Source organism: Rissa tridactyla, chromosome 3 (assembly GCF_028500815.1).
Source record: "Rissa tridactyla isolate bRisTri1 chromosome 3, bRisTri1.patW.cur.20221130, whole genome shotgun sequence".
In the NCBI taxonomy this organism is placed as follows: Eukaryota; Metazoa; Chordata; class Aves; order Charadriiformes; family Laridae; genus Rissa; species Rissa tridactyla.
The window spans coordinates 7,999,166-8,014,093 of NC_071468.1; the positions used below are offsets into that span (position 1 = coordinate 7,999,166).

Below are 14,928 nucleotides of genomic sequence, written 5' to 3' on the forward strand. Positions count from 1 at the left end.
CAACCTCAGATCCAAATGTCCAAGCTAAGCCAGACCTACACGTCTGGTAGAGGGGATAGGGAATGTACTGTAGTCATTAAAACATGGGGACACCTTCCTTTTGTGGCAACATTATGAAGAATCTCAAACAGGAAAATGAGATCTGTTCACCCCAAGGAGGTTTCTGCCTCAAATTAATCCAAGAGCAGAGCACCAAAATTTGCCACAATGTTCCCATGCTATCTCCCCGGAGGCCCCTGAGAATGCTAACAATGCCGAAAACCGACAAAATCACTTGTGGTTTAACTGTAAGCCTGTGGGCTTCAAAGCCTGTGCAGGAATAATAAATCTTACATGTAGCGTGAAAGCAACTGCCTGCGAAGAATACTGAAATATATGCAAGCAGTTTTAGCTTCTTTAGTTCTGCCAGCAAACAAGAGGCACTCTCCTTTCTGAATGGGCAAGAACAAAACTTACTTCTGTTCTCTGCTCAGCAGAAAGCTGCACAAAGTTGATTAAAACCAAGACCAGATCACAATCTGAGTCAGATCTGCCACTGTCTTTAAACTACATCTCATTTGCAGAGTCGAGAGAGGCCATGAGTAGGCATGCAGACTAGGGCAGTCCCTTTACGCTCTTCCAACAGAAAATGGAGGAGAAAACGCTCTCCCTCCGGCTGGCAGAAACAGCAGCAGAAGTTACCAAAGCAGGGACAGCTGCGTTGGGAAGACCAGCTTCTTTCCTAGCTGGAAACGCTAGCTAGTGATAGCTTTATTCAAATCCTCTTCTCCTTCCCTTACCTTTTCTCTGTGTCCTTATTTCCATTTATTCTTCCCTGTGAACTGCGCTAAAAGATTGTGCTGAAGTATTCATCTCCTATTGAACAGCTCTGCTCTGCTTCTGCTTTGTCCTCTCCTTCCTTAGTCTGATGCCTACCATGTCTATTTAGAAGGTAATCATTTTAGGGCAGGGTCTGTCTGCTGTACCAATGGACAGTGGGGTCTCCTCTGGAATAGGTTGAAAGCATGACTGTAAAAACACTATTAACAATACTAAAAACTACAAAGAGCACCATTTGGGAAGTATGGAGCCACAGCACATATTTGTACTTGTTTGTTTTGGTCCTTTGTTATACATCCAGGTGGAGCTTGGTTGGGAGAGGGATTTTTTGTAAAACTAAAGAGGTTTCCTTTGCTACCACTCCCACTACACCCAGCCCTAAGGCTTTGTTCTTGAGGCTTATCAGCCTTACAGACTCAGAGAGCAATCACACGGATTTCCTGAATAGCAGTGCACCGGATGGTTTTTGCAGTGCCCTGCATATATAGCTTTGGAATTGAGGAAATGCATTGGAAAAAAGTGGGCTTAAAAAATATGGTCTCTAGGACTTGCCTGCCATTCAGAGTAGGAATTCCAGAACATGTCCCACAGCCAGGACAGCCCAGGTGGCCAGCTGCAGTGGCACAGGACAATAAGGACACAGAGGAGCAGCCGCACAGGGTGGGAGGGGAAACAGTCACCAGAGCACCACAGCTGGGGCAGCAGGAACCTCTCTCCAGCGCACACAGGGCAGAGGCTGAAGCTGTCTCCCACTCCAGCCACCTCAGAAAGGGCTGCCAGAAGCATCTGACCATTTGCTACTATATCCTTAGATGCTACCTTTTAATATTCCAAAAGTTGCAGAAAGACACCTGACCAGAAGGCCAGGATCAAGTCCTCCCGCTTTCATAAGTGGATGGGAAAACTTACAGCAGAGGACATTGCAAGTCAGAGAGGGTAAATGAGGAAAATTCATTTCCTAGCTTTCACCTTGATTGCTTTCATATTTCCTCTTCCTGGCCTTTGCGGATTCTCACTGGGATCTGAAGAGAGTCAAGCTAGTTAGAGAGAACGAGAACACGAGGTACCCCTGGGGTTAGGCTGTCAGAGGCCTCAGCGGCCCTCAGCAAGCTCTGCAAACAGGAACATCTGCCTTTCTTGAAGCCGCGAGCCACGGCTAAAGTCGGTGTATACGCAGTGGGCCATGTGTGCCAAAACAGGAAAGCCACAACATTGTCTGAACTACTTCAGTTCAGTTTCTGCTTGGAGAAGAAGAAACTGTGGGAGCATGCAAGTCTGGAAGAAGGGTTGTCAGTAACACTTGACATGAAATTTCTGTATGAGCTTATTGCTGTGTTCTGATACTCATGATTGAAAAGCGCCTTGAAAAACTCCACTATAGTGGAGTTTTCAAAAAGCAAAAGCAGAAAAAAATCAAATAAAAAAATCAAAAATTTCAAAAATCAAAAGCAGAAAGAACCATGAATCATAGTCATCAAAACTGAACATTTGGTTTTCAAAGAAAAAGAAACTCTTCATGTTCTATAGCATCCATGCCACAGCTAAACAGACAAAGCAAAAGACTTGTTCTAGGATGAAAGACTCGTTTGTACCAATGCTTCCTAATCTGATTTCAGAAGGGCCAGACAAGTCGGAAAAGGAGATCAAAGCCGAGTGGGTGGGGTAGACATAATTCCAATTACACTCTTGAAGAGCCACATTCCTTCCTCAGAGGAAGGACAGGAATACGTTATTATTAAATCAGCAAGGAGGTAGCAGAGGAAACTAAGACTTGTGGAACCAGGTAGAGCTAACTACTACAGCTGCAACCATACTATAAAGTCTGTGAATACTCCAAGAATTATACACCAACACTCATATAGCCAAATTCTGGGTTGTGAGCTCATTACCTAGTAAGTCTCTAGAAAATGGGAGAGGTCATATTTAATTAAGATTAGCCTGCTACATTTTTTAAACATTACAGTTTCTATTTTTCCACAGGACAAAGAAAACAGTCTGCAACAGGCATTTTCTAACACGTTACTTTGCCTTTGTATTCTGGTAGAAGGTCATCTCTCAGAGAACAGAATTAAAGTATGAACAGCTACATTCCACTATCATTCTGACCTTACCTGTCATCAATAGAGTCCACTTTCTCCTGGATTTTATCAGAGTTAATGTTCCCGTCGCTAACTAGCCTCCGGCCAGTCTCTACAACTGCATTGATCTTTTCTTCATTGGCATCCATTGTGGTCATGAAATCCTCCTGTTTTTTAATAGCGGCTTCTGCTCCTTCCAAGGTAGTGGGCATTTCTGTGTGTGCCAAAACATACTCCTGTGATGAAAACACAAATCAGAGAGATAAAAGTATTACGCTCAGGCTGTGCTGTCTGCTCCAACAACAGATTCACCAGATATGAAAAGAAATGTCTCCCAAGAACAGCTAGAAGTAAAATACCAAATCCAAATTATAGCTAAAAAAAGGGCATTTTATCTGTTTGTAGCTCTCCTGCCAAATGATCTTGTTTGTTAATTACTTGCAGTACATGATGTCAACCTGTAGAAATGAAATAAGGTGGATCTTGACCACTTGCCTGGTTATTAAGAAATGCTTCCGCTTGCTTGGTATCTCTGAGAAATAGCTGGTAGGCATGCGACTGGGAAAGGAGATTTTGCCTGTTCTCCCACATTTTGTGAAGCTCATTCCATCCAGTGTCCAAAGCCTGTAGGCGCTGGCGTAAGAACATGTACTGAGCGTCAGTTTGCCCTTGTGTCACCATCTCACCCATGTCCCTCATTTTCTGATAATCTTCCTCATAATTGTTGATTTCATTCTTAATACTCTCATGTTGAGTGAGCAGCTTCTCAGCCTCCGTCAGTGTGTTTGGCATATCTTCGGATGCAATTGCAGTCTGCGTTCTGGATAGCCAAGACTGGAAGTCATCCAGATCTCTCAGGAACTGCTGCAGTTTGCTTGCCTCTCCGAGGGACTCTTCCCGATTCTTGAGGGTGGTCTTCATTTCTTCCCATACATCGTTGATTTCTGCGAGCCGTGAAAGGATGGCTTGTGCCTGGTCAGGATGCTCTGATTCCAGCTTTTCTGCCTCTTTTTGCAGGTCGCTTAGCTTGGCTTCAATGGCTACCAGATCACGTTCCATGCCCGTCAGCTTCCTCTGCAGGGCCATCACTCCAGCTAGATCATTACCCAAATCTTGCGTGGATTCAATCACTTTGGTCTTTTCCCTGATCCAAGATTTGGTTTCATTACACTCAAGATGGTAGTTCTGGATACTCAGAGCAGAGAGCAGAGCATCCTTCTTCCTATCTACCAGTTCTCTGAACTGGCTCCATCTGAAATTTGTTGAGGAGAGAAAAGCAGAAAAATTGAGTTTTGTGTATAACAAGGGATAAGGATATGGCAACATTGCTGAGTGAGCAGCTGCTCACGTTCGCTTGGTAAGCCATGAAATAACCTAACTATTCATGGTTTTTTTCAGTCCTTCCCATATCATCAATAGTTTTAGCAAAACAACCATTAACCAAGCTAAGGGCTACGAAGATGATTAGGGGACTGGAACATTTCTCTTATGAAGAAAGGCTGAGGGATCTTCAGTCTGGAAATAAGACGGCTGAGGGGGGACCTTATCAACACTTGTAAATACTTCAAGGGTGGGTGTCAGGAGGATGGGGCCAGGGTCTTTTCAGTGGTGCCCGGGAACAGGACAAAAGGTAATGGGCGCAAACTTGAGCATAGGAAGTTCCACCTAAACATGGGGAAGAACTTCTTTACTTTGAGGGTGGCAGAGCCCTGGCACAGGCTGCCCGGAGAGGTGGTGGAGTCTCCTTCTCTGGAGACGTTCAAAACCCTCCTGGACGTGTTCCTGTGCAACCTGCTCTGGGTGACCCTGCTCTGGCAGGGGGGTTGGACTAGATGATCTCCAGAGGTTCCTTCCATCCCTATGGTTCTATGATTCTATGGTGTGTATTGTAGACTATGACAAATATTAGCAACACTGAGTCCTTAAATGTATAATTTTTCCTCAAGTAAAAAATTGCTAAGTACACCCAAATTTCACATTAAATGTACTCTCTCAGTTTATTTTGAAGCCAAAAAATAAGTGAGTTTACATGAAATTATATTGGTTTCTTTTTTATCATAATAGTTATTACAGTAAATTTCCAGCTCTCAAATCAATGTACTGATACACTCAAGACCTGACTGAAGTCAATACTAAAACTCCATCTGTTAATCAAATATTTGAAAGACACAGCTCTCTTTCCTTTTGAAGCTTTAAAGGCCTACACCTTGAAGATACTTCAGGTAATAGTATCAGAATATCTTAAAAAAGACATACAAGAAACATAAATAACCCCACTGTACTTGTTTCGGCCAGCGTCATGTTCATGACTATGAGGCCTTCACTTACCTTGTGTTGAGTTTATCTTGCTGTGCTTTTATCTCCTTCTCACTTGGATGGCCGCTGTGCATTAGCTGTCTAGCAATTTGGTTCACTACTGCAACACGGGATGCCTGATTATTCATTTCTGGTTCTAAGCTTTCAAACCTGGAGGGGAGAGGGGGGGGACACGGGACGGGGAGGGGAATAAACAAAAAAAAGATCACACAGGCATTAGCAAATCTGAGGCCCAGGCAAGTTAAGAAAGGTAGCTGGTGTAAAAAACTTCCACTCAGTATTCCCCAGACTTCCCGGTAAAGACATTCTCACCTGTGCTGGATCACTTCCAGGTCCTCCAGCTTCTCTGGAATCTGCATATTATTCAGCCACTTCTCCTTTTCGTCAATCCAAAGCTCACAAGCATCTGCCTCGCTGAACATCTTATAAAGAGCAAGGGTATCCTGCAAGGCCTGTTTACGCAGCCGAGTCAGCTCAGCAACCTCTTTGTATCTTTCCTCTATTCCGGACAATCTACCTTGCACATCTGGAGATCCGGCGTGTTCCTGTGGTAGGGCCTTTGCTTGTTCATGAAGCGAGTCAATAGTTGGCCGGTAGCTTGCAATCTCTTCAGCCACGTCTTTGTGTTTCTTGACCAAGGATTGAGTGGAATATTCATCATGGCCAACATCATTGCTGGAGACAATTTTGAGGATGTCCAACATCCATGCATCAATGTCGTCAGCGTCAGCCTGGAACTGGTGAAGGAGAGAGGCTTCCTCCAGACGCTTCTTCCTAATGGCAGATAACTGTTCCAAGTTAGCCCACTGCTCCCGGATATCCTTAATTCTTTCTCGGATTTTCTCAGACCCAAAATGCTCTTCCGCAATCATGTCTTCACCTTCTTTTATTGCCTGCTGAAAGTGGCCACTACGACCACTCATTTCATCTTCAAATGCCTTATGTTTACTCAAGAGACGTACGACACTGGTTAGGTCCTTCCCATAGTCATCAGATGACAGGATCTGTTCCTTCTCCCTGATCCAACCCTCTTCTTCAGCCATTTCCCAGAAGAATTTCCAGAGGCGCCGGGACTCCTCCAAGCGGGCCCGGCGCTCGGCTGCGAGCTGGCAGAGCTCTTGGTAACAGAACTCCATGTGAGCGACACGGTCCCTGATAACTTGCGGGTCACATGGTTTGTAACCTGTTCAGATAGAGAACGTACATTACAACTTGGACTGATTAATTTTCATCTCTACAGCTGGGGCATATACAGAGTTCTTAACTCCTGTTTGTTCCATCTATGAAGTTTACATAAAAGAATTCATATTTAGTCTCCTGAAAGTGAGACACACAATGGGGAATTAACGGTGACTACAAAGTTACAGCAGCTGATGGTTAGGAGCATGACATCCCATGCAAAACACAATGCCACAATGAATTCTTGAGCAGGTACCTGGACTAATTAATCATTGACGCAGTGAGTAAAAAAGGAATGAAGGAAGCTGGATTCTCTTATTCTGGTGCTGAATTTAACCTAACATGCCTTGCAAAACTAATGAGGCTTATAGATAACCTTATGCGCAATTAAGACAAAGAAGGATGTGCTGGCTGCTAATTACCTTCTCCATCGGTGGCAAACTTCTGAGCAGATGCATTGACTCCTCTCACTCTCTCAGCTTGAATAGCAATGTCAGCTTCCACCAGAGCATGTTTCTGCAACAGGTCTTCAACTCCTAACAAATGTTTGCCATAGTCTTGAGACAGCAGAAGCACCTGATCAAAAATGTAAAACATAACTAAAATGGGCTGAAGGCCATAAACTGTTTATTTCTTAATGACTTGGGGCATTACGCTGTTCTCTGTTGTTACGCTGATTTAAGTCCAGACGAACACCAGGCCCATGGGGAGACCTATTTCAAATGTATCGAGACATAGCTGATAAGAATTTGAGACAATATTTTTGAAATCACTGGCAACCATTAATAACTTGACTGCTCTTCAATGCAGTTTTAAGTCTAGCATGACGAGAAGCTAAGTTAGCTCGGTACAAGCAATAAAAAGCACTCAGTCCAGGTTCTGTGAGCTGCCATTGAGCTACACACATCTTTCTTTCCTCCAACAGCTTCCAAGTTCTGCTGGCTGATGGGCAGGAATAAAGTCACGGTCTTTTACCTTCCCAGAACCCAGGAGAACAGACAGGAAGCAATTAATGCTTTTTCAAGCACAGAGGCGAAGACATGACTTGTTCCCTATGTAAATTGTGATGAAGAGAGATTATTTAATTCCCCTTCACCAAAATCGTCATCCTTACCCTAAGCACTGTGACCAAAGCCTTTGTCCGTTATGAGATGGGCATGAAGCTGAAAAGTAGCTTTTTATAGAAGTGAACTTGTTCTTTCTCCTTACTTGTTTTTAATCTTTATTTTTTAAAAATCATCATAAGGTATAAGGAATTTGTTCACTGCTCTTTACCATGGATCTTCTGCATTTGCCTATTAAACCAGAATCTTAAAAATTTACAAAAAAAGGACATCTACACCTCTCCAGAATATTTGGCCTACATTCTCAAATGGCTAACACCTACCTTCATCTCATCCATCCAGTCCATAATATACAGCATTTCCTGGAAAATCTTTTGCAGACCAAGATTCATCTCCAGCCGCTGTCTCCGTGCCCTGAGCAGCTCCAGGAGATACTCCCATAGGCGTATAACATTGTCCTTTCTTGCAGTAATGCGCTTGATATCATGGTAATTTTCAGTCTCAAGCTCCTTTGCAACCGCAACCACGGCCTGGACTCGTTCTTCATATGCTGCGATATCTGTTTCAATGGCCTCATGCTTCTTTGTTGCGGCCTCTACTGCTGGAAGGTCAAAGCCAAAATTATCCTGTAAAGACAGAGACACTTCTTCAGTAACAGTCGCTGAGCAGAAAAGCTCTACTGCTCAAATTCTAACATGATTTCTCCTTGTGCAGCATACACTTGTTAGCAAATCTGGGATCTCAAAATGCTCTGAAAGGTCTTTTTCAATAACATCAGAGATACCCCGATAACCAGAGAACCACTGACAAAATCAGAGATATAATTTACTACTTTTGGGAGAAGAATCATGGTGACTATTAGGATCAGGTTGGGGCCTTGGATTTTTTTAAAGTAATCTCTAATATTAAAAAATAAAATTAATTCCTGGGCTAATTCCACTGAATTGGCCAAAATATTCAGATAAAGAAAATCTTGACTGTGGGTAGATATTTCCACATCAGTACCTCCTGAGTACAGACTGACAGATTCAACGAAAGAATATCCCAAATGCATTAAAGACAGGACATACAGTACATACACATACAAACCAAATATACATTTGCACACAAGTACAATAAATAGAAATATACATAGAATCCCTAAAATATGAGGCATAGGGGGGGAAAGATTCTCTTCGCAAGAACTGTATCCTATAATTACTCATGGAAATAATTTTAGTCACGCAGACAATTTCTGAAAGCAGCACCTGAGAAACGAGACGTTGATTTTCACTCAGCCAAGTTTCTCTCATAGCTGCCTTGCGATCAAATCTGCGTGCAAGTTGTTCCAGTTTCTCTTGTCTGATGAGCTCATTTCGCAGTGCCAGTTCTCTTTCATGTTCAGCTTTTTCCAGTCTTTCCCAGGCCTGAGGACGTGGAGAAAAAACACGCATCTTCTAAACACACATTCTTCAGGATTATGAGAAATCACAACACCTTTGTATGGAATCAGGACTGAAGTCACTACAGCGAAGTTTCACAAAACTGGCTTATTTATTTATATGCCAATAAATCTGGCTTGTATTGGCTGGCCTTACGCCTTGTCTGCTAATATAAGCGCACTAATATAAAATTAGTTCTCAGTTCATTCATAGATTTTCTGAGTAAGGGGTCTAAGACTTGTTTACCTCAGATGCATTTTCTCAAGTTCATTTGGTTTTTGCCTCCAATAAAGCCTAAGGACACAACCCGGTTCGAATGTGTAAGAGTGTATTTGTTTAAAAAAAAAAAAAAAATCGTCTGAGTCCTACTCCCAAATAATTGGATTCTGTCTTTCTCCTTTAGGAAATGAGAACTAGAGGTTCATGCTGTCTCACATCCAAAATCAACATACAATTGCTGTTCTTTATTACATCCACTTCAGAAAAGAAAACAACTGCAGAATTCGGTTACTTTTGGTGCATACCAGTCCTTTTGTTCCCCAAAGCCAGAAGTAGTTCACATGCATGACATTACTATTGCAAAAAATAAAAAGTCTTAGAAGCATGTTGAAAGCCAGCTCATCACCTTTCAGATCTTCTTACAAACAACAAAAATACCCACAAGTAAACACAAACTACCCTAGATTCTTCTAAATCCTAACAGATGTGAAATTGCCTGAAACCCAAGTATTTTAGGCATTCAGAGGCACAAGGGCTTAATGCAAACAACTGTGCAGTTTACTGCTCTCTAGGATGCAGACCGAGGCCACAAACACCCACAACAGCTGCTCTGGGAATGCCAAGCATGATCAAACACAAACGAGGAAAGCTCACAGGTTTAAGTTGTTTGTTATCCTTGAGAGAGCTCGTCAGCTCTGCTGCTGCCAGCTGCACCAGCACAAAAAAACCACCTGCATAAACCCTGAGAGGGAACCCCAAGACTGGTCATGGTGCTTCCTTCTCTGTCCCATGCTGCAGGCAGGGGCATTGAGATGCAAATGGGGAGGGCTACAATACCTAGATATTGTTGCTACTTTCTGTTGATTAAGTCTAATAGCCAGGACCATGGAGGAGCAAGGCAGGGCTACTAGATCCATAATGAGAATGACCAAGCATTTTTCCAGTGCAGAAGATCTTACAGATACTGAGGATACCCGGGGACTTGGTTCACATTAGAGAGTCCGACCTGTGAGAAAAGGTCACCCCATCTCTCCCCAGCCCTTATGGTTCCCCACATCAAGGCTGGAGATAGCAAAAGTGTTTCTTCCCAATATACTGACAGACTGAAAGAGAACAACAACTGAGTCACACAGGAGGAGCTTGCTCAGTTTACCTTGTTAATGTCAGAGATGAGTTTGCCCTCCCTTGGCATGTATACTTTCTGATTGTTGGCTCTCATTTTGCTTTGGATGGTAAAAAGCAGCACCTCTAGGTTTCCTTTTTCTGTAAATCTAAACAAAATTTTTCAAGAGAACTGAGTTACAATAAAGCTTTCATTGTTACTCAGGTATTATAAAGCACCTCCTTAAAATACTGACGTTATGAATGGACCATTCCGATAAACACCTTCATCTTGTGTGAAAGCTGGAAACAACTGAAATAGACCAACACATCCCCTGGAACCCGCTGGTTCAAACAGCAAAAGAAACTTCACAGAAGTCAGCTGTCTGTGTGTTTAGATTTAAACCCCCTTGGGGGACAGAAGGCTGCTTCTTTTTTTTTTCTTTTTTTATTCTGTTATGTGCATTGTCCTAGTTTACACTATCGACACAAGAAATGGAAGTTTTATTTAAAGTCCACTGCAGTCAATAAACTCTTCCCACTGTTTTCCCGAGTTGTACTCCTGGGAAATAAACAAACTCCGTAGGCACTAGGGACCAGTCTGCAATTTTAGAAGACGTCTGGATACTTTGTAATGTTTTGGATTGTGATTATTATCCATTAGAACTTATATTAGACAAAAATAATAAACAGATCTGATATCAGAATGCTAAAAGAAACTTTCCAGAAATAAGTTGCACAGTTTTGGTTATATCAGTTTTAGTAAGCCCAGCTATGTTTCACAAAGCCAGACACACTTCCTCTTGATTTTGGATAAGCAGTACGATTCTTTTAATAGCAGTGTATAGGTACTGTACGCTGCTAGCAAGCACGACTGTTGATATTACTACACTAAAATGGTATGCTATTACCACTCGTACTATAAGGCAAGCACCTCAGCAAAGTGACAGCTTCCAGGAACTCTGAGGTCCTGCAAGGCACAGGTCACTGAGACACACTTTTTATTATTATTGGGTTTGTTGTTGTTATTATGTGCGTATTGAATAGCACAAAGCAAACAGGCTCCGAGTAATAATGGTGAGAGCCAATTAGAAATACGGTATCTGGGTTTGTTCAGAAAAATAAATTCTTCAGCCAAGATTAAAATTACTCGGATGTGTTTGTTTTAAAAAAAAAAAAATAAATCAACGATTGACTACACAAAAACAAGACCAGTGTTTTTTTAAGCTAAGATTAAAATTACTTGGGTGGTTTCTCTACTGTGCGGTAAGTGTTGAATGCCTGTAGCTGCTGTTGCACACCAACTAGCGAGTTGGCAAATTTGCGATTGTTAAGGATGATAATGGTTTGCTCGATCCACTCAAGAAGGTCAGAAGCCAGCGATTCGTATTTTTCAATCATCTTCTCCGTTTCAATGGCATTGTCAAGCACCTGCAACAAGCAGCACAACGTAACATGAGTAACAAGGGCAGCGCTCTTCAGTCATTTAAATACAAGCTAGATAAAAGAAACTGTTCAGAGATGAACAGTTATGAGTTACGAATCAGACCACTCAGTCCTGAGTGCCACAGGGGCTGGTATCTCTGAGGAATGAGGGCTTTGCATTTTCCAATGAATTCCCCCGATCCCACGGCAATAGAGGGAGAGAGGTGAGGCTTACAAAAGGATTCATGTTCAGTCTGTCAACTGTAAAGATTGGGGGTTACTTCGCCAAAGGGTGGAAAACAACTGCACATTTTTTTAAATGAGGGACTTTTCTGGGCTCCAGAAGAGACAGAGGACCCAGAGAGTGAGAAGCAGTTAATGAGAAAGGAAAAGCAGCAATGATGCAAAATTAATGAGCGAGAGTAAAACACCGACCAAATGTTTTCTAATAGGAGGCAGCTGGAAATTAACTACTCCTCACAGTCGTATGGGAATATTTAACATTTAAAACACATTCAAAAGCAAAACTAAAAACTACCATACAGTGGACTCCTAAAAAACTAATACCCAAGAGGAAAGAAAAAAAATCAGAAAGATTTCAACTGCTTTATAACAATTTATAATGTGAACTTGCAAACCTTTCCAATACGTTTTCCTTCAACAGCTAAAGCTTTCATCTTGGAGAAGTAGTGGTAATATGTCACCACATAGGTGATGATTGACTTTTCATCAGGATGATCAACACTGATATCTGCAAACCAAACAAGAGTTGTCTTAGCAGATTGGGGGTGCATGGGTTAAAAAAACAAAGCTAACGACGCAACAAGGATGTGTTTAAGAGTCAGAGAGAGAGCTTCAGTGGCAGTTCAGCTCCTAAGATTTATGTCCTAATCAGAAATAAATTCAGCAGCGTTGGACTGGTTCTGAATTACTTGGTGTCATACAGTACTGAAGTCAGAAGTCACTGAGAAGTGCTCCTGTATCTCTTTATCTATGTGTGGACTGTGGTTAAAGCACGGGTCTAGGGGCCTTTGGGCCTTAAGAGTCAGGTTCCAGACTTTGCCACAGCTTGTGCGCATCCGAATACCTCCTCTAGTGTCTGTGTGAGTTGACAGAACTGCTGTTAATTGACAACTTCGATGCTATATCTGCATTTGGAGAGAGGAATTCAAATGTAATAGTATGTCTGTCAAGGCAAATCTTCCCAGAGATACAGATGGAAAACAAATTATTTTCTTTCCTGCAGCAATTCTGAGGCACTGAAAAATAAGCAAGAAGGAACTCGTCCAAACACATAGTCTCTGTTTGCCCTGTGACAAGAAAGTTTCCTGTTCTAGCACTGTGAGCAAACCTTCCAATATGCATGAGCATGAACACTCCCATGAAAGCACAGGCTAAAACTCAATGACAGTCTGCAAAAGCAGCTGCTCAATATTTGCTGAAAGCCACAGCATTCATCTTCCAGCTCACAGAAAGCATTCTCAGAGCAGATCAGATGGATGCCTCTAACTGGAATGATTTTATGTATACATGGCCAGTCCAGTGCTCTTGTCAGATAGCGGAAAATAAACACAGGATTAAGGCCTCTTATGGTACTGCTGCTCAGTCCTCTGCAGGAGACGTCTTGCATTCTCTCCTTCCCTCTCTGTCTGTATCAGGTGAGTCAGCAGCATCCTGCTTCTCTTTAACACAAAAAGCTATCACAAAGCTGTGCCCTTCCACAAGAAGGGGTGGGAGACAAGAACCGTGAAGTGCTGAAACTGCAAGGAATTCTTACCCTCAGGGTCCAGGAGCTTAGTGAGACCAAGGTGTTGCTCTGCAAGGTTAAAAGCATTCTGCAGATTGTAGTGTGCATTTGATTTCTTCAGCTTGTCAAAATCAATCAGGTCAGGCCTAGACAGGATGGAAAATTCTTTAGATTTCCCAAAGCACAGTGCAGCCACCCTCACATGAACAAATGAACTAAAATCTGCAATCCTCAGAAAACCTGGCCCCTCCTGCTGCCACGGTTTTGCTTGCCCAGTAGCCCTATGCATCTGAACGGCAATATTGAAGGAATGAAGTAATGCCTAGCACGTGCCATGGCAGAACCTCACCCATGGCAAAAAATGGACGATAGTTTACCAGAGATGAAGGTGACCTGGAAAAGAAAGGAACAAAGTTGTGGTCACGCAGTATCTCCTCATGCCCATGTAAGTATGCAAGCTGTCCTAGTAGCTCCACCTGAGCTTGCCAGTGAGCCGCATCCCCAGCCATGTCAAAGTCTAGCACCGGATTTTGCCATCTCTGCGCAGGGATTTCTTTCCCCCTCAGGGTGCTGTTGTGTGTTGCATCCCTCTTCTGCCCCTGAATTCTAGGCGATCAGACCCTATCATTGGTTACTCAATAAGGCACAAAAACTTTTCTTTCAACCTGGTCATCATGTGTATAACTTACTCTGTTGAAACCAAACACAACCTGTTTTGACTTGTGATGTGAGAAGCTGTTGCCCAGATGAGCTCACAGTGACCACAAGAGCTGTAAAGCTCTAAAGCAAAGCAAGTTGCTGTAAAACTCCCAGCAATTCTTCAACTTCCTCCACTCCACAGATCTTAAAATCAAGCTGCAAGGTTAACAACAAAGCCCAGTGCACACTGCAGCAGTCGAAGCTTTCAAAATCCATAAAGACATTTACCCATACGTACCTGTGCTTATGTATTAGTGCATTGAAAGCCATCCCGTCCCTCCAGCTTGTGGTAAAGTTGTGAATGTTGACATTGGGGTAACTGAAAGAACAAAAAAACCAAAGAGAGCACAATCAATATAGCACCCCTGCTGCAGCTCTCCACACTCTGTCACTGAAAGCTCGTTGCGGGAGCAACACATTTATTGTAAACCTAAAGGTGGGATATAACCACCCCACGATGGACAATCTATCACCATGACTGCGTTCTGATCAGAGACTGACACGAGAGGTAAGTGCGTCTCATTTACTCTTGTAAACCCTGCAGAATTGATACGCATTCCAGAGAAAGGCACTGAATGAACTTCCAATTAATCACTTGAAATTACTATTTTATAACTTGCTGTCCAACCTGCAGCCTGTGAGGTTTCAAATCCCTGAAAGTCTAAGGCCTGCTCCTGATTTAGCTGCTGGCAAAGAATTACTACTCAAAATATAAAGTTCAAGAGAAGAGCAGGAACAGCTGGAGCAACAGAGAGGAGTAAAACCTCTTCTGACGGCTGCAAGTGCCATCGGAGCAGCGATACATTAAGTTTCCTTGAAATTGTCTGGTATCCCAGGGCATCTTCAAGGACTGACCTTAG

General features: G+C 42.7%; 1 protein-coding gene across 3 annotated transcripts in view; it reads right to left on the minus strand.

Moving 5' to 3' along the window:
- The window catches only part of SPTBN1 (spectrin beta, non-erythrocytic 1), a 135,999-nt gene that overhangs the window by 32,621 nt on the left and 88,450 nt on the right, over positions 1-14,928 (minus strand). For all 3 annotated transcript variants that reach the window (XM_054194093.1, XM_054194092.1, XM_054194094.1), the window contains 12 exons: positions 14,307-14,387; positions 13,400-13,515; positions 12,261-12,373; positions 11,441-11,628; positions 10,250-10,367; positions 8,704-8,862; positions 7,780-8,082; positions 6,815-6,968; positions 5,526-6,396; positions 5,226-5,363; positions 3,393-4,149; positions 2,931-3,133 (listed from right to left, as the gene is read on the minus strand). In XM_054194093.1, coding sequence (XP_054050068.1) covers positions 2,931-3,133; positions 3,393-4,149; positions 5,226-5,363; positions 5,526-6,396; positions 6,815-6,968; positions 7,780-8,082; positions 8,704-8,862; positions 10,250-10,367; positions 11,441-11,628; positions 12,261-12,373; positions 13,400-13,515; positions 14,307-14,387 — 3,201 coding nt within the window. The remainder of the gene's footprint in view (positions 1-2,930; positions 3,134-3,392; positions 4,150-5,225; positions 5,364-5,525; positions 6,397-6,814; positions 6,969-7,779; positions 8,083-8,703; positions 8,863-10,249; positions 10,368-11,440; positions 11,629-12,260; positions 12,374-13,399; positions 13,516-14,306; positions 14,388-14,928) is intronic.